This window comes from Indicator indicator, chromosome 35 (genome assembly GCF_027791375.1).
Source record: "Indicator indicator isolate 239-I01 chromosome 35, UM_Iind_1.1, whole genome shotgun sequence".
In the NCBI taxonomy this organism is placed as follows: Eukaryota; Metazoa; Chordata; class Aves; order Piciformes; family Indicatoridae; genus Indicator; species Indicator indicator.
Window position 1 is genome coordinate 3,492,151 of NC_072044.1, and position 22,418 is coordinate 3,514,568.

General features: G+C 54.1%; 1 protein-coding gene across 1 annotated transcript; it reads left to right on the forward strand.

The window, feature by feature from the left end:
- The first annotated feature begins 356 nt into the window (after positions 1-356).
- SLC41A1 (solute carrier family 41 member 1) lies at positions 357-18,353 on the forward strand. The gene is made up of 10 exons (XM_054395821.1): positions 357-734; positions 6,013-6,120; positions 10,234-10,305; positions 10,633-10,777; positions 10,875-11,021; positions 12,349-12,496; positions 13,417-13,496; positions 14,925-15,059; positions 16,361-16,509; positions 18,168-18,353. Exons 1-10 carry the CDS (start codon positions 357-359, stop codon positions 18,351-18,353), a joined length of 1,548 nt encoding a protein of 515 aa, XP_054251796.1.
- The last annotated feature ends 4,065 nt before the right edge of the window (positions 18,354-22,418 follow it).

Sequence of the window (22,418 nt, forward strand, 5' to 3'; positions counted from 1 at the left end):
TGAAGTGTCACACGTCAAAGAAGAGAAGCTTGGAGCCTGTCACAGCAGCTGCTGCACCACACGGTGCTGGAGAGGAGGAGGAGGAGGAGAACTAGAGGGAATTTGCTGTAGTCCTCAGTTCCTGCAGTGTTCCCTGCTAGCTCAGTGGTTGCTAGCTCCTTTCCTGGACGTTGCTTGATGGGGATCTCTGCTGCAGGAGCAGTCTCTGCGCTCCACGGCAGGCAAGCAGGGGTGAGAGAGGCTGGCTCTAGATGCTGGAAAGGCCATTTGTATAAGCTCCTGGAAGAAGATCTCTTCTGGAACAGCTGCTGGCTGTAGGCCCAGCAAGCCAAGGCTGAGGATAGCCTCTCTGCAGCATGTCTGCCAAGCCAGAGCAGAAGGAGACCCTCCAGGCCAATGGGACTGCGCTGCCCATTGTGCCCACGGACTGCCTCGCCGCTCCGGACCGGGGGCAGCTGGTGGAGCCCTCCAATTTCCTGGGACCTGATGGTGATGGGGTAGAAGTGGTGGTGCTGGAGTCCCGTGCCAATGCCAAAGGGGTGCGAGAAGAAGATGCCCTGCTGGAAAACGGCAGCCAGAGCAATGAGAGCGATGACACCAGCACAGACCGAGGTCCTGAGCCAGCCTCGCCCCTCAAGGAGACCTCCTTCTCCATTGGACTGCAAGTCCTCTTTCCCTTCCTCCTGGCAGGTTTTGGGACAGTTGCTGCTGGAATGGTGCTGGACATTGTGCAGGTAGGATTGGTGTGTCCCTGGCATGGCACTGGGCTCTGAATCCTGTCTCTGTAGACCATGACTTGATCCCAAGCCAGGAAGGAGTTGAATGCCAAGGCTGGTTCAGCAGAGAGAGACTGTGAGGGAAGGAGACCAATTACCTTGCATGCTGGTTGGTGTAAGGGGAGACAGGAGGGGACCTTGGTGAAGTCTGGAGGGAGAGGAGGAGAGGCTGTGGGGCACCTCTGCACTGCAGCTGCCCTGCTCTGGCTCATGGGAGGAGGTTGCAGCTGGCAGCCCTGTCTGGGAACTGAGACCACTCTGTGTGTCATGGGTTGAAATAAAGTGTTCCCTGGTGGTGGCTGTAGGCATCCCAGCTCCACAGGTTCTCTGTGAGTTCTCCAGGTCCTGCATCCCTTTTCTTCACTCTCTGCTGCACGCCAGGCTCGTGCCACCCAGGTTAATGATTCACCCAGCACACTCTGTGTGGAATGCCTGCCTGAGTGGCCTTTATGCTGCCTTCTGGGGCTCTTGAAGTGGCCAGGGGCAACTAGGCTGCCAGAGTTGTTCCTCCTGAGGGCTGTGTATAGGTGATCCTTAGCAAAGACCAGCTGTGAAAACTGCTGTGCCAGCAGACACCCTCCCTGGGTAGGTGTCTCCTAGCAGGTGACACTGTGGGAACCCAGCAGCTGTGCAGCTTGTTTAGTTCATTGGGTGGGAAATGTGACTTGGTGGCTGTCTCCCCAGGGTGTGTGTTCCAGCCTTGTGTGTCTCTGGCAGCAGATCAGTTGCTTAACCTCTTCTCCTTTGCTCTGAAAGACAGGTTGAGCTGAGTTTTCCTGATGCTCAGCCCCAAATGGTCACTGAGGTGCCAAACTCCATCCTCCACAGAGTAGGTCTGTGAAGCTGTTTGGCTGGAGGAGGAGGAGGAGGAGGCAGCCATTTTGGAGCTGTGGTCAACCAAAAATGCTCTGCTTGAAGCTCTTCTGTTTGCTTAAGGGGAAATAAACAAACCCTGGCAGTGCTGGCACAGAAAGACTCAGATGCCAGGCACTTGTGTTGCTGGCAGTTAGGCTCATCTCTGCCCAGCTGTGTGCCAGGAGGGCAAGTCAGGCTTTTTTTTTTCAGTCCCTGTGGGTGGTCAGGCAGAGTCTCCTCTTGCTTTCTTGGCCCTGATGGCTATTTCCCTGCGTGCCTGAGCACACTGGTCATCCTTAGGGCTTCTCTTGATGCAACCTGTTGAAAGAGCTCAAAACAGGAAAAGCTCCTGCTCTAAATTAATCTGGGAGAGGTTTACTGGAATGGTTTTCTGGGGAAGAAAGCCATTTCAGGCACGTTTCCCTTTGCAAAGGTCCCTGCAACCTCCTGCCTGGCTTTTCCGGCTCTTTCCCAGAGCCAGTGGTTGGAACCCGAAGCCTTTTCCTGGAGAAGGACCAACCCTTGTGGGCAGGGAGGAGTGGGGCAGGGCTGGGATCCTGCAGCACAGTCCTGGGGGGGGGTTCTGGCCGTTAGGAAGAGAGCTTTGTAATTCCTGTGTCCCACAGCAGCTCAGCGTGTGGCTGTGCAGCTTGTCCTGCCAACTCCTCTGACTCCCTTGGGATTAAATGAGGCATCGGAATGCCATAGGGTGGAGAAGGGGGATGGGAAGCCTGTTGGGCTCTGCTTGCTTGCTGGTATTGTAACTGGCTTCCCAGAGACCCGGAGGAAAGAAGGGAGGCATGTGGAGTGGGTCAGTGGTGCACTGGGGTGGAGTGGAGCCCTGGGGCTTTGGCTGCAGCCATGGTTTGTGGTGGAGGAGGGCTCCACACACTCAGTTTCCTCTCTTTTGGGTAAATGGACTAATCAGCCAGCTGTAATTGGTCTCCCCACTGTGACAACAGGCAGCCCTGGCCTTTGGCCATGTTGGCCCATTAATGCCTCCCTGATTTGCCTCTTGGGGAGAATTTGCCTCAGCTCCCATTGGGATGGGAGAGACCTTGGGGCCAGGTGACATGTGAGCAGACCAGCTGCAGTCAAGGACTCTTGGCGCAGTTCCCTCTCCCAGCAGAGCCCTGATTGTTGTTTTCCAGACTTTTCTGCTCCCTGGAGATGCTTTGGATGGGATGGGTGGTGGTTCATACAGAGCAGGGAGTCTGCTTGCAGAATCATAGCATGGCTTAGGTTGGAAGGGACCTCAGAGATCATCCACTCCAACCTCCCTGCCATGGAAAGGGACACCTCTCAACTAGACTCAGCTGCTCAAGGCCTCATCCAGCCTGGCCTGGAACACCCCCAGGGAGGAGGCAGCCACAGCCTCCCTGGGCAGCCTGTTCACAGAGTCTCTCCACCCTTGCACTGAAGAACTTCTTCCAAAGCTCCAGCCTCACCCTTCTCTCCCTCAGCTTCAAACTATTCCCCCTCATCCTGTCCTATTGCCAGACACCCTTGGGAATCACAGAATGGTTTGGGTTGGAAGGCAGCTCCAAAGGTCACCAAGTCAATTCCCCTGCAGTGAGCCAGGGACTAGATCAGGTTGCTGACAGCCTTGCTCAGGTTGCTCATCTCCCCTTCTTGACCACCTCTGGAATGGGTGTTAGCTGCAAATGCCAGCACTGGAGCTGTGGCTGTCCTGCTAATGTTCTTTGACATTTTGGGGGGAGAGGGCTGGGAGAATGCAGGATGTGAAGCAGCCTCACCACGACAGTCCCAGCTCTGACCTGCAGCACGTCCCTCCCCTCTGAGCTGGCATGAATCACCTCCCTGCCAGCATGGGAGCAAAACCACACAGTTACTCATGATTCCTGCAAGCCTCCACTTCACACATGGGGACTGAAAGTGACAGCAACTGGGAGGCAGCTGGCAGCCTGGAAATAGCTGCTGTCTGCAGGTGCACAGCCTCTGAAAGGCAGCCAGCCTGGAGGACACTGCAAACCACCACCTCGGGTTTGATGTGTCTTGCAGAACTTCTCTGGCAGGCCAGGGTCTGATCTTGTCCTCTCCACTGCTGCCTGGGAGAGCCCAGGATCTGGTGGCTCTGCTGTCTGGGTGGATTTGTGTTCCAAGGGACCACAGGTTTAGCAGAAAATGAAGCTAAAAGAAGTTCAGCCCAGATTGGTTATAGCCTCTCTGCTCCCTCTCCCCAGAGGGCAGGGAGGAGGTGCTGCAGATGAAGGCTCTCTCCCTGGAATTCTCTACTAGAACTCTGCTGAAAGCCAGCCAGGACCCCCCCTTGCTCCCCAGTGCAGTGTGTTCCCCTTGGTGTGGAGCAAACTGGATGATCCTGGAGGATCTTGTGTGCTGTGTCAGCCTCCCTCCTCTCCCCTGGGAGCATCTCATTCCTGTGCTGCTCGACTGGCTGTTAGAGGAGGGGAGAAAGGATTTTAACAGCTCAATATCCTGAACTGAAATTCATCTCTGCTCCTCTCTTTCCCTTCTGTTGTGCTCCCCAAACAGCCTGGCTCTGCTTCTCCCCATGGAGCCACGTTGTGGGCACAGGACTCTGCAGGGAGCTTTCTTCTCTGCAGGAGCCAGGGAGGCCTTCAAGACCTCCTAAATGCCCCTGGCCCAGAGTTGTATAACATCTTATATGAAGGAAGTTGGCAGGAGCCCATGGGTCCTGCTCTTTGCAGTCAGCAAGCTGCTGAGCTCTGCAGAAATCTCCTTGTTTTCCTTCCCTGAGGATGGCTTTTATTCCTTGCTCCAGGAACACCCCTCTTTTGCTCAGGGAGCTGCTTCAGCAGGCTCCAGTTTACAGCCCTTCTGGCACCAGCTTGCAGTGCCAGGACCTCCTTGAAAGATGGATTTACAAAGCCAGGGTTGGGACAAGGTGAGGGAAAGCTGTGAGCTTGTTCTAGCTCTGGCCTGATTCTGCTTCTGTGATCTCTGGAGGCAGAGCCAGGAAACTTTTGTACAGCCCTTGCAGGCTGTGGGCTGACTCATGAGGATGTTCTTCTGAAGTGACTCTGGTGACACCCAGCTTGTCCTGCTGGGAAGTGGGAACATGTCACTTGCTGATGGAGTTCTAGATAGCCCAAAGGGAAGTTGGAGCAAAGTATTCCCTGGTGCAAGCAGCAGCAAAAAACCCAAACCAAACAAAACAAACAAAAAAAATCAGAATGCCTGCCTAAAAATAGCCCAAGGAGGGTCAAGATCACCTCCTCCTAGATATGACCTTAAAGGATCTTTACAGTGAGGGTGGTGAGACACTGGAAGAGGTTGCCCAGGGAAATGGGAGGAAATGGCCTGAAATTGAGCCAGGGGAGGTTGAAGTTGGATGTAAGGAAAAAAATTCATTGCTGCAAGAGTGGTCAGGGATTGGCACAGGCTGCCCAGGGAGGTGGTGATGGAGTCTCCATCCCTGGAAGTGTTCCAGAAACCTGTGGCCATGGCACTTGGGGCCATGGTTTGGTGGCTGTGGTGGGGTTGGGCTGATGGTTGGACTGGATGAGCTGAGAGGTCTCTTCCATGCAAAACAATTCCATGATTCTATCTGAGCAGTGCAGGTGCCAGGTGAGGGAGGGCACACATCTGTCCAGTGAGGTCGAGGGAAACAGAGGCTCCAGTGTGCTCCCTTTGGAGCTGGCAGGATCAGGGAGCAGCAATGCCTCACTCCAGAATGCTTTTCTAAGACCTGCATGTGGGGAACGGCTCTCAGCTGAGCCTGACCTGACTTCAGCACTCAACTCTGCCAGAAACTGGGAGTATTGGGCAAAGTTTCTTCATCTTTCCCTGGTTTGGCCTCTGTAGCTGTAAACATTCCATCAGTGGTTAATCTTTGGGGGATTTTGGACTGGAAGCTGCAGAGTGAGATCCAGTTTGTGAGCTCAGCAGGAACGCGTGGTGGCTGCTCCACCAACCTCAAAAGCAGGAAAATCAGAGCAGAAATCAGAGGGTGGCAGCAGAAGGGGGACTGGGTGGTGTTAGGGCCATGTGTGGGCAGTGCCAGGTTGCAAGGATAGAACAATAAGAGACACTTCATGGGATGGGTTGGAAAGGACCTCAAAGCTCATCCAGTTCTGACCCCCTGCCACGGGCAGGGACCCCTCCCACCAGCCCAGGCTGCTCAAGGCCTCATCCAGCCTGGCCTTGAGCACCTCCAGAGAGGGGACAGCCACAATTTGTTCCAGTGTCTCCCCACCCTCACTCTAAAGAATTTTTTCTTCATCTCCAGTCTCAATCTCCTCTCCTCCAGCTCAAAGCCATTGTCCCTCATCCTGTCAGAAGTCCCTCCCCAGCTTTCTTGCAGCCCCCCTGACCCAAAGCAAAGCTTCCTAACAGCCATGATTGCTTTTAATGGGCTCTCTTTGTTTCACTCTTGCAGCACTGGGATGTCTTCAAGTATGTGACAGAGGTTTTTATCTTAGTGCCTGCACTGCTGGGCCTGAAGGGGAACCTGGAGATGACTCTGGCCTCTCGCCTGTCGACAGCTGTGAGTATCCAGGGAGCTGGAGGGAGCAGGATCCCTGCTTTGGGAAGGGATGGGAAGGTCTGTGTGTGGGTGTGGTGGCTGGGTGGACAAAAATCTCTCAGTCAGTGACTACAGAAACCAGAGCCTGGAGTTCAGGGTGCTGGGAAGGTGCTTTCATGCCACTAGACTGATCAGATGTGAAGGTTTAATCAGCCTGAAGCTTTGCTGACAGTTCACTTCCTTGTCCTGGCAGCTGCAGGGGGTGTGAGCTGGCAGTGGCAGCTGAACATCTGGAGTGCTTGGTGAGGACTCTGGGTGCAGACATATCACCAAAGCAGGCTGCAACAAGCCAGGTTCTGCAAGGCTAGGAGAGGAGAGAGCCTGGAGAGAAGTCTCCAGCAAAGGCTGAAATGGAGAGGACCTTGCAGGGAAGCCTGGCAGGTGGATTGACAGCCTCTTGAAGCTGCTGGAGTGGCAGGCTTGGGCATTTCTCTTGCTGGGGCTCAGTCCCATTGCTGGGAGACAGAGAGCTCCCTGTGTGGGATGAGGCAGGCTCTGGCAGCTCCTCAGGGCACTGGGTGAGTGCAGCTGGCAATGAGGTGCTTTGTGCTGAAATGTTTCTGTAGCACAGCAGTCTGGCTCTGCAGCTGGGCAGCACTGCAGAGGGGCTGAAATCCTCTCCTGACAGGGACAATAATGCTCCTTCCTTCTGCAGAGCAGCTCCTGCTTGAGCATGACAGCAAGAGACTGCCTGCTGCTTCTGTTCCCCATGCTGGGAGCATGCATACCTTGGAATCTTGCATCTTTGAGGTGTTAGCTGCCTTCTGCCAAGCTTCTGACTCTCTCTCTGTGCTGTGAGCTGCTGGAAGGGAGCCCTTGCAGCAAGCAGCCTGGTCTTGGCCTTTGCAGTGCAAAGGAGATGATGTGCCTTGGCCCAAGAGAGCTGCTTGGGAAGCCCTCAGTGAGGTGGAGGGATGGAGACCTGCCTGGGTGGTGGCAGCCAGCACAGCCAGCAGAGAGCTGCCTCTTAGCATGGTGCCCTCCTCTCAGCCTTCCCTTGCTGGTTGCTGCAGGGGAAAGCAGAGTCTTGAAGAGCCCTCTCTAGGTCTGCTCTTCTGAGTCCTCTCTTTTCCCCCATCTTGAGCAGTGGGGTGATGCCAGCTGTGACTTTCTGCTCCTCAGTAGCTTCTCGTTGACCTCTGAAGCCCAAAGTTTTGTGGTGAATTCCTGGATGGCAGCAGGGCCAACGTTTGGTGCTGCTCATCCAGCCTTGGTCAGTGGCAGCTCCTCCTGGCCCCTGTACACACCCACAGGGATGCTGCTGTCCCCCACCAGGCCAGTGGCACTGGAGCATCATCCTCTGGAGAGACTGAGGTTGTTCCTGGGGAGGAGGAAGGCAAAGAGCATGGCCCTGGTGTGGCCTTGCCTTGGCCTCTGCACCCCAGCCCCTGCCTGCTGGTTCCTGCTAACTGTGGGGACCAGTTCCTGCTTGGATTCAGCAAGGAGCAGGGTGCTGAGCTGCCTGGGGGGAAGTGGCTGTGCCAGCATAACCTGGCAAGAGCTGGGCTGTGGCTGCTTCCCCTCTGTGCTGGACAGAGCTGCTGGGAAGCTTCACACTGCCCTTGGCCCAGCTGTGCCAGGACTTGCAGGGACAGAGGCTGAGCTTTGTTTGCCCCTTGCTTCTGGGAAACAAATTGCTTTGTTTTATTTGCTCTCTGCTGCTGGGGTCATGTCAGGATCCTTGCTGTCCCAGACACAGGCCCTTCTCCCTCTTGGCCTTGGCCAGCTTGCACTTTCTGAGCCTGGGCTCATCAGGGTGAGTGCTTGGCTCTCCTGGGACAAAGGCAGCACAGCACTGCTTGTGCTCTTCCCGGGTGGGACTGGCACAGAGCAGCACTGGGGCAGGCTTGGCAGAGAACTGAGACTGTGCAGAAAGTCACAGGGGTGCCAAAGCCTCCCCACCTGCTGTGGTGGCTGCAGCAGGGCTGTGAAGAAAGTGGCTCAGAGAGCACTGGTGCAGCTTGCCTGCACCTCTGTGCCAAGCAGCTGCTGCCCTCACACCCAGCTTGGGCTCCTGGTGCCTCCTCCTGCCCTTGGGCAGAGTGAGGTGGCATTAACCTGGTGTGCTAGCAGCCAGCCTTTGTCCTCTGCTTGGCTTCACTCTGCCTCCATGGTGGGCCAGGGTCATCTCCTGGGCACTCCTTTTCTCTCCTTGCCCTTCCCTCAGCATGGGGGACCCACATGCAGGTGTGTGGAGAGAGCTCCCCTCTGAGCTTCCTGGGGGGGGGGTCTCCTGTTCTCTCCACAGGCAAGCAGCCTGCAGTGGCTTCTCAGGCTGTGGCTTTCTAATTAGTGCTGCATTAAGGCACCTCAGGAATTCCTCTCACAACTTAAGAAGCAAAACTCTCCCATTTAGTTAAAGGATTAAAATCCTGTTGCTAGCCACTGCAGCTTGGTTATGTTAATCCCAACCTAATTGCCATGTGGCTGGAATTTTAAGGTCAAGCTTCATATGGAGCTCAGATTCCTGTGCCCGGATGTGCTGAGTGCTACTCCAGGCAACTCTGTGTTAGTTTTCCTCCATCCCTTCCTCCTCTCCATGAAATAATTCTCTCCAGAGATGGGCACCTCTCAGTGCTGGGTGTGCAGAGCTGGCAGGTCTCTCAGGCTCATGCAATGAGCATTGGCTGAGCACTGACTTCCTGGGCTCCTCTGGAGGCCAGCAAGGAAACTTGGGAGGCAGAAAGTGCTCCTGTGGTGCTGTGCAGAAGCTTGGGTTTGATGCCATCAGCCAATAACTTGTGTTTACCACTTCAGCTTGGTTGAGCCTCTCCCTTGTTTCCTCTCCATGTGCCATCAGCTTCTGACAGCACAGGACTGGACAGAAGCTTTTCCCCTCTGCTGATCCATCCTTCCAGCTTCCCATCAAGACCTAGAAGGTGCTAGGGAAGAGCAGAGCTTTCATGCTCTGCCCTAACCAGCAGCCTGCAGGGGTCCTGCTGGGTTCTGCTGGATCTTTTCGCCAGGGAATCACAGCAGCTTTGTCTCTTCTGGTTAGTCTGATTAGCAGCTCCCACAGCTGTAGCAGTGCCAGCTGACCTGTGTGCCATGGCTTTTCCTGCTCCTCAGTAGGTCTCCACGTGGCATTGGCCTTGTTTGCTCAGCTTTTAACCGAAACAGCCTTGCTTGCTGCCAGCTTCCTCTGGCCTTGCTCCTTACCGGAGCCAGGGCACCCCTGTTCCCGGCCTGGCTCCTGACCTGAGGGGCAGCACCACCCAGCTGGGGCTGAGCCAAGCTTGGCTTCATCCCCACAGAGGGAATTCAGCGAGCAGAGGAGCAGCAGTGTGTGCCTCTGTGTGGGGACAGAGCATCTCTGGTGGTTTTTGGGAGATGTTTCATCATCAGATGTTGATTCTCCTCTGCCCTCCCTTCCGAACCTCTCTTCCCCTCTGCCCTCCCTTCCGAACCTCTCTTCCCCTCTGTCCTCCCTTCCGAACCTCTCTTCCCCTCTGCCCTCCCTTCCGAACCTCTCTTCCCCTCTGCCCTCCCTTCCGAACCTCTCTTCCCCTCTGCCCTCCCTTCCGAACCTCTCTCTGGTGGGTCTGGCTCTGCTTTTGCCATCCCATTCCTGGAGCTGGGAAGGAGAAGGTGTTGAGAGAGGTGGTGGAGTCTTCATCTCTGGAGACATTCCAAACCCACCTGGATGTGTTCCTGTGTGACCTTCTCTAGGTGGCCCTGCCTTGGCAGGGGGGTTGGACTGGATGGTCTCCAGAGGTCCCTTCCAACCCCCTTCTACCATGCTGGGATTCTGTGAAGCTGAAACTGGGAACAGCTTTAAAGTGTGGACTGCATGACCCAAGGAACTGTTGGAAGAGGCACTGTGGCTGCCCAGGGGGTGCAGCCCCAGGGGCATTCACAGACCTGCGGGTCTCAGACTGGGTGTTAGGGCAGAGCTGTGCCCCAGCTGGGCACACAAACATCTCTTGTGCTCTGTTGCTCTCCCCTTAAGAGTTAAGGATTTGAGGTTGCTGTTTGCTCCTGGCACAAACTTGCCTGGCTGGAAGGCAGGGATTTGCCTGTTAGAGAGTACAGAATGCTGCCAGTCTTTGATGACATTGGGATGTCCTCTTGCAGGCTAATATTGGCCAAATGGATACACCCAAAGAGCTCTGGAAGATGATAACAGGGAACATGGCTCTGATACAGGTAAGGAGCTGTGAAAGGAGAAGGAAGTGGAAATGTTGGTGTTGGGTGCTGAGCCCAAGGCTGACAGCTCTCAGGGGGGTCTAACTGCCTGGGGTTTGCTGTTGACTCTCCACACTGCATGTCTGAGGGCACCTTTTTGTCCCACACTCCTCTGACCATAATGATTTGCCCTGTAGGGTCAGACTTGATGTCTCCCAGCTGGATGCTGATCCACCTTGAGTGAACCCCTGGGGGAGGGGGGCAGGGGGTGGTGGTTCCCTCTTCCCTCACCCCAGGACTGTTTTGCTCTCTGGTTTTCCTTGGTGACTGTCTAGTTGTTCTCTTCAGGTTCAGGCTACTGTGGTTGGCTTCCTGGCTTCCATTGCAGCAGTGGTGTTTGGCTGGATCCCAGATGGACACTTCAGCATTGACCATGCTGTCCTGCTTTGTGCCAGCAGCGTGGCCACTGCCTTCATCGCTTCCCTGGTTCTGGGTGAGGCACAGACCCTGCACGCCCTCCACCTGCTTCTTCCTAACCTGCTGAGCCTCCCCTTGGCCTCATCCTCTGTTCTTCCTCTTTCTGGCTGCAGGCATGATCATGATTGGGGTCATCATTGGATCCAGGAAGATGGGGATCAACCCTGATAACGTCGCCACACCCATTGCTGCCAGCCTGGGGGATCTGATCACCCTGGCTCTGCTCTCAGGGATCAGCTGGGGCTTGTACAAAGAGCTGGGTGAGGAGCAACAGAAGGCTTCTGTATCTCCATGGCCCTTCCACGTGCTGCTGTGTCTGTGTCTCATTTCACCCTTTACCCTCTCTGTCCTCAGGGCTGGGTGGGATGCCTGGCCTGGAAGCTGTCTCAGTCAGTGAGACCTAGTCAGAGCTGATGAGGGGAGGGGATGGATGTTCCTCCTGCCTTGTGGCTGCAGGCAGCCTTGGCAGTGATCTGCATGCTTCCTTCTCACCAGGTAAAGTGCTAAGGGAGAGGTTGTCCCCTTGCTTGTGCCAAGGCCTCAGCTGTGGCTAAAGCAGTGGGAGAAGGCAGCTGGGGATTGATCTTTTGTACTGTCAGCACCAGCTGGGGATCTTTAGTGCAGAGCTGCAGCTGTAGGCTCTAGACTTCCTCCTTCCTCCCCTCCACCTCCCTTCCCTGGCTGGGATGCAGGGGATGTGACTCAGACAGGTTCAGCCAGAGGTGAAGCAACGCTGGGAGATCTTGCCCAGGAGTAGGAAGTGGGAATGAGGAGTGGAAATCAGAGAGATCTCAGTTGCATCTGTTGATAAAGCCCCTGTGTGAGCACATGAGGAGAAGGAAGTGCCATGTTGTCCTGCTTTCAGCTGGAATGAAGTTCATTTTCTTCCTAGGAGCTGGTACAGAGCTGTGTTTGGAGTTGGGAATGTTTTAGTTGTTGCTAAGCAGTGTTTATTCCAGAGCAGGGCTTCCTAGCTTCTCACACTGCCCTGCCAGCAGAGACTGGGAGGGGACACAGCCAGGAGAGCTGACCCTCACTAGCCCAGGGCTATTCCAGACCATATGATGTCATGGCCAGTATAGAAAGTGGGGGGAGCTGGCCAGGGGACAGTGTGGCTCAGGGACTGGTTGGGTATTGGTCAGTGGGTGCTGAGCAGTTGTGTTTTGCATCACTTGTTTTGTTTATTATCACTTTATTTCCCCTTCCTTTTCTGTCCTGTGACATTGCCTTCATCTTAACCCACAAGTTTCACCCTCTTCTGTCCTATGAAATTGCCTTCATCTTAACCCACAAGTTTCACCCTCTTTTGTCCTCATAAATGGTCTTTATGTCAACCCACAGGCTTTACCTGTTCTTTTTTTTTTCCTCCCCACTTCTCTCCCCCACTTGGTGGGGAGCAGCTGGCTAGGGTTTAAACGTGACTCATGTCCTGCAGAGCTGAGCCTGGCTTGGGCTCATTTTTGCCTGCCCTTCCTGGACTTTCTGACTGCAGGCAGGCAGGCTTGGTGAGCTCAGCTGAAGTGGCAGCTCACCTCAGTGCAGCAGGATGTGTCCTTGAGCTGTTGCTTCTGCTTATTTCCCCCTCAGAGAGCAAAGCCTACGTGAACCCTCTGGTGTGTGCCTTCTTCATAGCTCTGCTGCCCATCTGGATCATCATTGCCAAGAAGAATGCAGCAACCAGGGAGGTGCTGTACTCTGGCTGGGAGCCAGTCATCATTGCCATGGCTATCAGCAGGTAGGAAAGGTTCTTCCCTCCCAGACACACCTCTTTTCCCCAGCCCTTTCAACCTCTTGGGCCCTTGGAACAAGAGGGATCCAAACTTGAAAGCTCTTCTGTTTGCACAGCTCTGGCTGCCAGCAGCCTGCAGGTCACTGTCTGGCTTCTAGACAAAAGCCTGGGGGTGTAGGTCCTGAGGCACAGGAGGGATTAAGCACCTGGGTACTGGAATCCAGGCCCTTAGCAGTGTCCCAGCTGCTGCCCAGGGAGGCTCTGGCACGGCCAGAGAGTAAACACAGATCCTGTTCAGCAGCCTTCTGCACAAGCTCCCCATGAGCTATGGTAGTGCCCTCCTGCAGCCCAGAAGGCAGCAGGACTGCACCAAGAGGAGTGTGGGCAGCAGGGCAAGAGAGGGGATTCTGCCCCTTGACTCTGCTCTGCTGAGACCCCACCTCCAATCCTGCCTCCAGTTCTGGTGTTCCCAGCATAAGAAGGACACAGAGCTGCTGGAGAGAGTCCAGAGGAGGCCACAAAGATGATCCAAGGGCTGGAGCAGCTCTGCTGTGAGGACAGGCTGAGGGAGCTGGGGGTGTGCAGCCTGGAGAAGACTCTGGGGGGACCTTAGAGCTGCCTTCCAATAGCTGAAGAGATCCTACAGGAAGACTGGAGAAGAACTTTTGGATGATGGTGTTGCTGTAACCTGTAGGGAATCTGCTGTTTTCTGGCAGCAGTGAGAAAAGATCCTGCTCAAACCGTCTTCTGTTACCCAATGTTGAGGCTTAAAACCATCTGCACCAAGCCCAACCATAAAGACTTCTGTTACTAGGTGTGTGTCACCCTTGGGTGCACACAACACAGCAGAGAGAACCCTCAGGGCCCTGTGTTGTGTATTTCCTGATGAGCTTTCAGCACTGACCTCTTCCACCTTCCCTCTGCAGCGTTGGGGGCTTGATCCTGGACAGAACAGTCTCAGATCCAAACTTTGCTGGCATGGCTGTCTTCACTCCAGTTATTAATGGTGAGTTCCTTTCCCCTCTGCTGCTGCAGCTCTTGGAGGCTCTTGGCAAGCAGTGGGATTATTCCCTGTGCCTTATTTTAGGCAGATTAAGTAAGGAGATTCGATCCCTTTTGATTGCCAGGGAGAGGTGGTAGCTGGAGTCCAGCTCTGCAGCAGTGTGGCTCCCTCTGGTGCCAGCCCATCACAAGAGGGTGACTGCCCTGGGAGGCTATTGCCTAAAAACTGCATTTTCCAGGGGCCCACCAAAAACTGTCTTTATTTCCTGAGTCCTGCTGGCTGGTGGAAGACTCCAATCTTTCACAATATTTGCCTTGTGGCAGCTGGCAGCAGAAGAGTTTGGCTGGACTGGATGACCTTTGGAGGTCCCTCCCAAGCCAGACCATTCCATGATTGTGTGATGGGGCTCTGAGGAACCTGATCTGCTTGGGAATGTCCCTGCTGCCCTTTGAAGGTCCCTTCCAACCCAAACCATTCTGGGATAAGATTTGGATTTGCAACTCGGAGTCAGAAAATGTAATTGCCTCTGGTCTGAAGCTTTTACCTCCTTTCTGCCTGATGAACCTGGGAAATTGTTTGATTGTTCTTTTGCAACAAATTGAGTTACAAACTGAGGATCTTAGAGCTGCCTTCCAGCACCTGAAGGGATCCTGCAGGAAGGCTGCAGAGGGACTTCCCATCAGGGTGTGTAGAGACAGAACAAGGGGGAATGGTTTGAAGCTGAGGGAGAGCAGGGTTAGAGTGGAGCTGAGGAAGAAGTTCTTCAGTAGGAGGGTGGTGAGACTCTGGCACAGGCTGCCCAAGGAGGTTGTGGCTGCCTCCTGCCTGGGGGTGCTCAAGGCCAGGTTGGATGAGGCCTTGAGCAGCTGAGTCCAGCTGAGAGGTGTCCCTGCCCATGGTGGGGAAGTTGGAGGAGATGATCCCTGAGGTCCCTTCCACCCTGAGCCATTCTGTGATTCTATGAATTCTGAAGCACTGCATCTCCTTACCAGTGGCTTCCACGTTTTCATTATACCTCATGCCAAAAAAAAAAACCAAACCCCAAAAAAAAGCAAACCCCCAAAACAGTAGTTTTAAACTTCCTCTGTCAGTTTTGGTGGCTGACTCATCTGGGTTTTTTTTTTTTTGTTTCCTTGTTTTAATGTCCTTTCTTCCAAAGCTGCAGTAGTAAAGTTTCATTTGTTTCACAAATGAACCTGAGACCAAAACATATTCTGTCCTATGGCTTCCCCTTTGGGGAAGCCATAGGACAGAATATGTTTTGGTCTCAGGTTTTTACACCCTGCAGAAGTGGAACTCAGGTCAAAACCAGACTTGCCCTACATTATTCCTGCACTTGACAATCCCAGGTCTGCTGGCTGTTGCCAAAGGCTCTTTCTCCTCTTCAAACAAAGTGATTGAGACCTCACCTTGCTTCTCTCCCCTCTGCAGGTGTGGGTGGCAACCTGGTGGCAGTGCAGGCCAGTCGCATCTCCACCTACCTGCACATGAGTGGGATGCCTGGAGACAGCTCTGAAGCAGCCCCTCGCAGGTGCCCCAGCCCCTGCAGCACGTTCTGCAGCTCAGGTGGGCAAGCTGGGTGCTGGAATCTGTTGCTTTCTGGCAGGAAATGGTGGCCAAGGTCTGCTCAGAGGCAGCTGAGGGACGTGGTTGGCCCCCTGCCCTCTAGAGCAAAGCTACAGCAGAGGAGGTTCCACCTCAACACGAGGAGGAACTTCTTCACTGGAGCAGGCTGCCCAGAGGGCTTGTGGAGTCTCCTTCTCTGGAGACTTGCAAGCCCCATCTGGATGTGTTCCTGTGTGACCTGGGCTGGATTCTGTGGGCCTGCTCTGGCAGGGGGGGTTTGGACTCAATGATCTCTGGAGGTCTTTTCCAACCCCTAACATCCTGTCACCTGGGAAAGCTGCTGTGGGCAGAGCATGGCTCTGCTGGCTGAGCACCACACCATGCACAAGTCCCATGCCCTGGCTGCCTGATTCTGGAAGTCTTCCACCCTCTAAATCTTTTCCAGATGAGTCCCAGATACTGAAACCTGCCTTGAGGCTGCTGCAGTGGTGCAGCTCTGCTGGGCTGCAGTGAGCTTCTTGCTTCCAAAGGCTTGTGAGCAGCTCTGCCCTTTGTGGCACAGCACCAGCCCACACCTTGCATTCCAGCCCAGAGTGTGTGGGCAGAGGCTGCTCCTCTCCAAACTTCCTAGAGGGGTTTGATGGCCTCCTGGCCTTTGTGCCAAGGCTGGCCCTTGGCAGGGAGGGGTGAGAGGTCTGCAGTGTGGTGGTGATCTGGTAGAGAAGTGATCACCAGACAGGGTACAGGCAGAGCTCCCTGGAAGTGCAGTGTTGATGGTAAATCCTTGGCAGCTCTGAGCACTGTCAGAGGTGGGACCTGAGTCCTTGTGGGAGGTGAAGCCTGAGAACAGCTTTGCTCTGGGGACAGAGGCAAAAATGAGGAAGAAATTCTTCTTCATAAGGGTGGTGAGACACTGGCACAGGTTGCCCAGGGAAGTGGTGGAAGCCTCATCCCTGGAGGTTTCTGCAGCCAGGCTGGATGTGGCTCTGAGCAACCTGATTCAGTGTGAGGTATCCCTGCCCATGGCAGGGATTTGGAACTGGCTGATCCTTGAGGTCCCTTCCAACCCTGACCTGTGAATTCTGTGATTCTATGGCAGAATTAAGCTTCCCTGCCAAGTATCCTTGGGCATTCTGCAGGGCACTGCCTGCCAGCCTAAACCCACAGTGCCTGGATCCTCACACAGTGTGCTGGATCACCAGAGTGGTGCTGCCCTGCCCCCTGGAGCCCAGGGGGGCTGCAGAATTCCTGGCTTTTCAAGCCTTATCTTAAGCCTGAACCCCCTCTTGGTCTCCTCACAGATGTGAATTCCCGCTCTGCTCGTGTGCTCTTCCTCCTGGTGGTGCCTGGACACTTGGTTTTCCTTTACACCATCAGCTCCATGCAAGGAGGACACACTACACTCACCCTGATTTTTATAGTTTTCTACATGACAGCTGCTCTTCTCCAGGTAAGCTGGAGCCCCCTCAGGGGCTGGAAGCCCTCAGGGTGGGATGGGAGGTCACCAGCTCAGCTGCAGATACACTGCTGGAGGCACAGGGACGTCCCCTGTCCCTGGGTGAGAGATTTCTGTGCTGGGCAGAGGTGTGCCAAGCAGATTGTGTTTGCCAAGTGAGCTATTACCAGCCTGAACAAATCCTCATGTTCCTTCCCTGTGCACAAAAGTTTTGCTTTCTATCATGTTTTGGGTTTGTTGTTTGTTGGTTTTTTTTTTTTTTGGCATGTTCTGAATCTCTCTCTTGTCTCTTTTTAAGTCCTTCTGATAGCAGAAGTGTTTACCTTGTGTGTGTTAATCTGTCCTAGGGGGTGCTTTAGCAATTTTAAACCTGCAGTTTTCCCAGTGGTGAGGAAAAGAAAACAGGATGTGGAATTTGCAGGGACCCCGCGTGGCTTGTCCTGCCCTTTCCCTGCCAGCCCTGCAGGGCAGAGAGCTGCCAGCTCTGCAGCTGTGGTGCCTCTGAGGGACAGGTACACACCAGTTTGTCCATGCCACAGAAACCCCTTGCAGAGGCCTGGCTGTGCCTGGTGGAGGGCAGGGAGAGATCTTCCAGTTAGGGACTGCCCTGCTCAGCCCAGCTGCAACCCCCCAGCTCATGCTGCTGGGGGAAGCTCTGCCTGCTTTCAGTGCCCCCTAAAACTGAGGCCAGCCTGAGGAAATGAGTCAGAGCATCCATCAGAGCAGGAGCTGTCATCCAGAAGGCTAAATTTAGGTTGTCAACTGCTGCTGGGTGCTTGGGCACTCGTGGGGGCTTCCGCTCTGCAAAGCCACCGCTGCCAGCAGCCTGCAGCAGAGCAGGAGCTGGGAGCCAAGGGCACCCCCAGGTGCTGTCTGCTGTGAGACCCTGGAGGCCCCAGAGGCATGAGCAAGAGGCCTGTGGCCACTTCAAACCCTTGTCCCAGCCCTAAGGCTTGAGAGGCTCAGATGAAGATCTCTTCTGTCTTTAGATGATAGAATTGTTTAGGCTGGAGAAGCCTTTTAAGATCATCAGGTCCAGGCATGAACCCAACACTGCCAAGTCTGGTGCTAAACCTTGTGCCTCAGCACCACATCTGTGCTGAAGCAGATGAGGAAGAAGACCACACTCTGGTAACCAGTTTGAGCTGCTGGGCAGCTGCTCTTTTATCTCTGGAAGCCAGATGTGGCTGCCCCTGCCCCAGCACCCCTGTGTGCTTCCCAGTCCCCCCTCTGCCCTGTGTCTCTTCAAGCTTATTCTTGTTGGATCTGAAAACTGAGATGCAGAATTGAGACTTTTTGGTTCTGGGTGCCAACCTGCTCCCTTCTAAGCCTAAATGTGATGGTGACACCTGAAGCTGAGGGAGGAATGGGCAGAGGCACAGGGACACAGGGGATCTGGATGCCCAGGGGCCCACAGAAACTCACCAGGTTCCTCTCAGTGCTGCACTCATTGCTCTGGGATGTAGCCTGCTGGAAGTGCTGTGCTCAAGGGGCAAGCAAGGAGCTTCTGACCTCCCCCCTCAGCAACCTTGGCATGAGGTTGTGTGTCTGAGCTGGACCTGCCCAAGTGGAGCTGCTGCAGCTGCGTGAAGGTTGGGGTGGCAGAGGTCAGGACTGGTGGCTGATGTGGCTCTTCTCCTCCTGCCTCCCAGGTGCTCATTCTTCTGTACATTGCTGACTGGATGGTGCACTGGATGTGGGGCAGGGACCTCGATCCTGACAACTTCTCCATCCCATACTTGACAGCTCTGGGGGACCTGATTGGAACAGGTCTCCTGGCCCTCAGCTTTCACATCCTGTGGCTCATCGGGGACCGGGACTCCGATGTGGGGGATTAGCTCTCCTTGCTGCCCCTCTCCTCCTCTTCCTCCCTTCATTTTGATCTTTCTTGAATTCCACCTTTGCTCTGCTTCCTCCCCCAAGCCTGTCTCTCCTCGAGACTTCCATCTTTGATGCTGGATTCTCATTATTTTCAATGGGAATTTTATGTGGTTTATATTTTCAAGCCGAGTTTGTACAGAAAATTTAAATCGACTTTTAGGAAGGACAAAGCAAAACAAACAAACAGAAAAAAGAGAACAAAAACTGAAAAAAAAAAAAGAAAAAAAAAAGAAAAAAGTGTAAAGAGACAATCACCAAGTGCAATTTCACAGGAGTTAAGGTCTGAACCAAGGTTACAGGGAAGATTCTGCTCAGTCAGATCATGCAGGGAGCCCATCCCGGCCCAGTCACTCGAGGTGCAGGGCTGCTCTTTATGCCTCACAAGCAGCTGAAGTGCTGGAGGTGAGGTTCAGGGGTTTGCACCTCCTAGCAAAGTACAACCTCCTGGATTGAGGGCCTGGGGGTATCTCCTGTTGTCTCTGCCCTGGCACTTTCCTCTCTTCTGTTTGCTTTCCTATGCCTGGCATCCAAAGCAGAGGGATTAGCAAAGGTGGTGGAGTCACCACCCCTGGATGTGCTTCAAGGTGGTTTGGATGTGGTGCTTGGGGGTATGGCTTAGGGGTGAACCTTCTAGAGTAGGGTTCTGGGTTGGGCTTGGTAATCCTGAGGGTCTCTTCCAACCTGAATGTTTCTGTGATTCTGTGCTCAAACACCTGGTCCTGTGTGCCCACAGGCAAAGTGAGTGACCCTGGGTGGGAGGATTTCACCCCAAAATCTGGCTGTGAGCAGGGCTGGTCTCTGCTGACAGGTTTAGGCTCCCTTGTGCCAACCACCTGGCAGCATCTCAGCCTGCAGACTGCTTGTTCCTCCTCTCACCCTGAACTGAGGCAGCTCCTGCTGCATGCAGAGGGCCACACTCTGTGCTTTGTCTGCAGAGGCTGTGAGCTCTGCCCTGCCATGAACTCATCCTTGTCCCTTCCAGCAGCCAGTGCTCTGCTGGAGCACCTCCTGGAGCCATCAGGGATGCTGTGTGCCAGCCTCCTCTCTGTGCTGCTATGGGCACAGCTCTCTTTTCATGGCAGCCTCCTCAGCTGAGTTGATTGTTCTTTTCCTGGAGGAGCAGATGGAAAAATAGGTCCTGTGTTGTGGTTTAAGACTTTCTTTCAGTTGCTGAGTGCTGCTGATGGGCTGGGAAGAAGCCAGCTTGAGGCATTTCCAACTGGGAGCATTAAGCTCTTGGTGTCTCTGAGAAGAGGACTTCCATGTTCAGCCACTCTGTGTAGGTCAGAGTTTTAGAGCTCTGGTTGTTGGTACAGCTCTGTGCAAAGGAACCCACCCCTGGGCAGGTGTGTAAGGCATGGCCTCAGGGTTACAGCCCAGCTTCCCTGCTCTCTTTCTTGCCCCTCTGCTTTTCCTGCTGTTCAGTTCAGCCATGGCTCAGGTGCCTCCTCTTCTGCTGCTCCTGCATGTTGGAAGGACTCCTGCAGTCTGCAGCAGCCTAATGAGAGGAAACCTCTTCTGCTACATGGCTGAGGTGGTTAGAAATGATCCTCCTGAAGGCTCTCAGCACTCACAGCTCTTTAGTTTTCCCATTGGGATAGAAATCAATCTTGGCCTGATTTCCTCTTTTAACTTCTATGTTTCTGCCACAAATCAATCCTTGTCTTCTCCTCCTGGCTTTCTGTCCCAGGCAGGCCAAATATCTCTGCTCAGCTGGGAAATGGTGTGATGTGGTACTGGGAATGTTGCTCTTCATCCCAGAATCCCAGACTGGTGGGGGTTGGTTGGAAGGGACCTCTGGGGATCATCCAGTCCAAGCCCCCCTGCTAGAGCAGGGCACCCACAGCAGCTTGCCCAGGAGGACAATGGCCAGGGAGGGTTGGAAGCTCTCCACAGCCTCTCTGGGCAGCCTGCTCCAGAGCTCCAGCACCCTCACACCAGAGAAGTTTCTCCTCATGTTCAAGTGAAAAACAAGGTCTAAGGCAAGGTTGGGAGAGCTTTTTGTCACTTTGTGCCAGAACACAGTGCCAGAACCTGCTGAGCTCTACAAAGCTCTGCCAAAGTGTGGACAGTCAGCAGGGACTTGTTAGGAGCAGTTCCCCAGAGCACAAAGCTCATGGTCCAGGCCAAGACCAAAGTTAGTCTGGGTCTGGGCACTGTCCCAGCCCAGAGATCTGGCTGCAGAGCTCTGAAGATGAGCATGGTGGCAAGGCCAGGATTAGTGAGTGGGAAACCAGTTTTGGAAAGCCATGGGAGCAGATGGATCCAAACCAAAGAGCAGCTGGGCTCTTGCCTGCTCAAGGACCTCTCTGAAGCTGCAGAAGAATCCTTTCCTGCTTTGGTGGATGCTTGCTGAGTCCTTCTGCTGAGCTGTTGGTAGTGCTGAGGCAGAGCTGGACCCTTGCCCTGCCAGGCTGCTCACTCCCAGCCCCTCAAAGAGCATTTTTGAGCTGGTTTTCACCTCCTACCTTGCTGCCACCAGGCTTGCTGTCCCCTTCTCCACCTTTGCAGATGTCCTTTGTGGCCGTAGCTCTGTATCTCCTCCTCTCCACCCTCGTGATAGCTTCTCTCAGACCTTGTTTGGCCGAAGCTCTGTTCAGAAGTCAAGCCCCAACCTTCACACCCTGCTGTGCTGAGGTCTCAGCCTGGGGACTTGTGGAGCATTCTCTGCTGCTCACCTGATTTCTCTTGCCTAATGCTGAGGAACAGCTCCAAGACTTCCTTCCATTAACACTTCTTTTCTATGGAGAGATGAGAAACTCTCCTGGGCTTTTTAGGTGTCCCATCATTACTTAGTTCCCCAGGAACAGATTCCCCAGAAGAAGAATCTTATCACTTGTGATCTTCTGTGAAGTGAAGAGAACCTGAGGGCTGCCTCTCTGCTGGGCTCCTGGTGTCCATACATCTCTAGAAGGTCTGAGGTGTGTGTGGGGAATAGGTCAGGGAAGGATTTAACTTCAAACTGAAGAGTAGGGATGGTCCCAAATCTTTCCCACCAGTCCCACTCAAATGCATGCTGACCCTACAGCTGCCTGCAAGTGAAAAAATAAATCCTGGTTTACTCTTTTTATTGAAGGGGGGGGTGGGGGGGTGGAAAGGACAACAAAGACTGTCTTAATTATTTATAGTTCCTATCAAATGCCAGATGTCAACCTAACTGATAAATTATATTTGGTTAAATAAAGAGGACATTTATTTATGTGGACTGTGGTGTCTCCTTCTTCCACCTCCCTGCTTGGGCAAAGGTCTCCCATCTTGCAGATCAGCTGAGGGTTGTTTGGTTGGGGTTTTTTTTTTTTTTTGGTAAGTGGTGGAATGAGAGAGAAGAAAATCAAACAAATTGCTGCCCACCAAGCCAGCTGTGCTGAGTGCAAGTGACACAGCCCTGGGGTGGCTTTGGTTGAGCCCTGGCTGGAGCCAGGAGCTGCTGGAGGCTGCAGCAGGAACCCCAGGTGTTTGTTCTGGGCTGGGTACAGAAGCCCTGCCCTGGCTTCGGTGGCCTCTTGGCCTGTGACTCCTGGTGAAGGTATGTGGGACAAAAGGGTTCTGCAGGCTTTGAGGGGCACACTAAGCCCTTGAATTTGCAGGATTAGTGGTTGACAGAGGGCTCCCAGGCTCCTCAGCTGTGGGATTGGCCTTTGTGGGCTGTTTTCCTGCAGGGCTGTGCTTCTTGGCTGCTTTCCCAGCGAGGATCTTGTCGGAGAGTCCTAAAACAAAGCCTCAGCAACACCAGGGGCTGGGGAGCAGCCACCAAGACTTTGCTGGCTCTAAATTCTCCTCTGGCCCCAGGCCATGCTACCTGGAGTGCCAGGTCATTTCCCACACCCTAAATATCAGGGCGTTTAGGCACAGGGTGGGGCCTTTGATATCTTGGTCTCCTGGGGGGTGGAGGGTTGTGTTTTCCTGTTCTGCTTGGGGACAGAGGGGTTGGGGAGCTCCTGAACGTGTGTTAGAAACAGAAACGATTTGGCATGAACTTAAGACCTTGCAGAAATCCCAACAGTGGTGTAGGATTGCTTTAA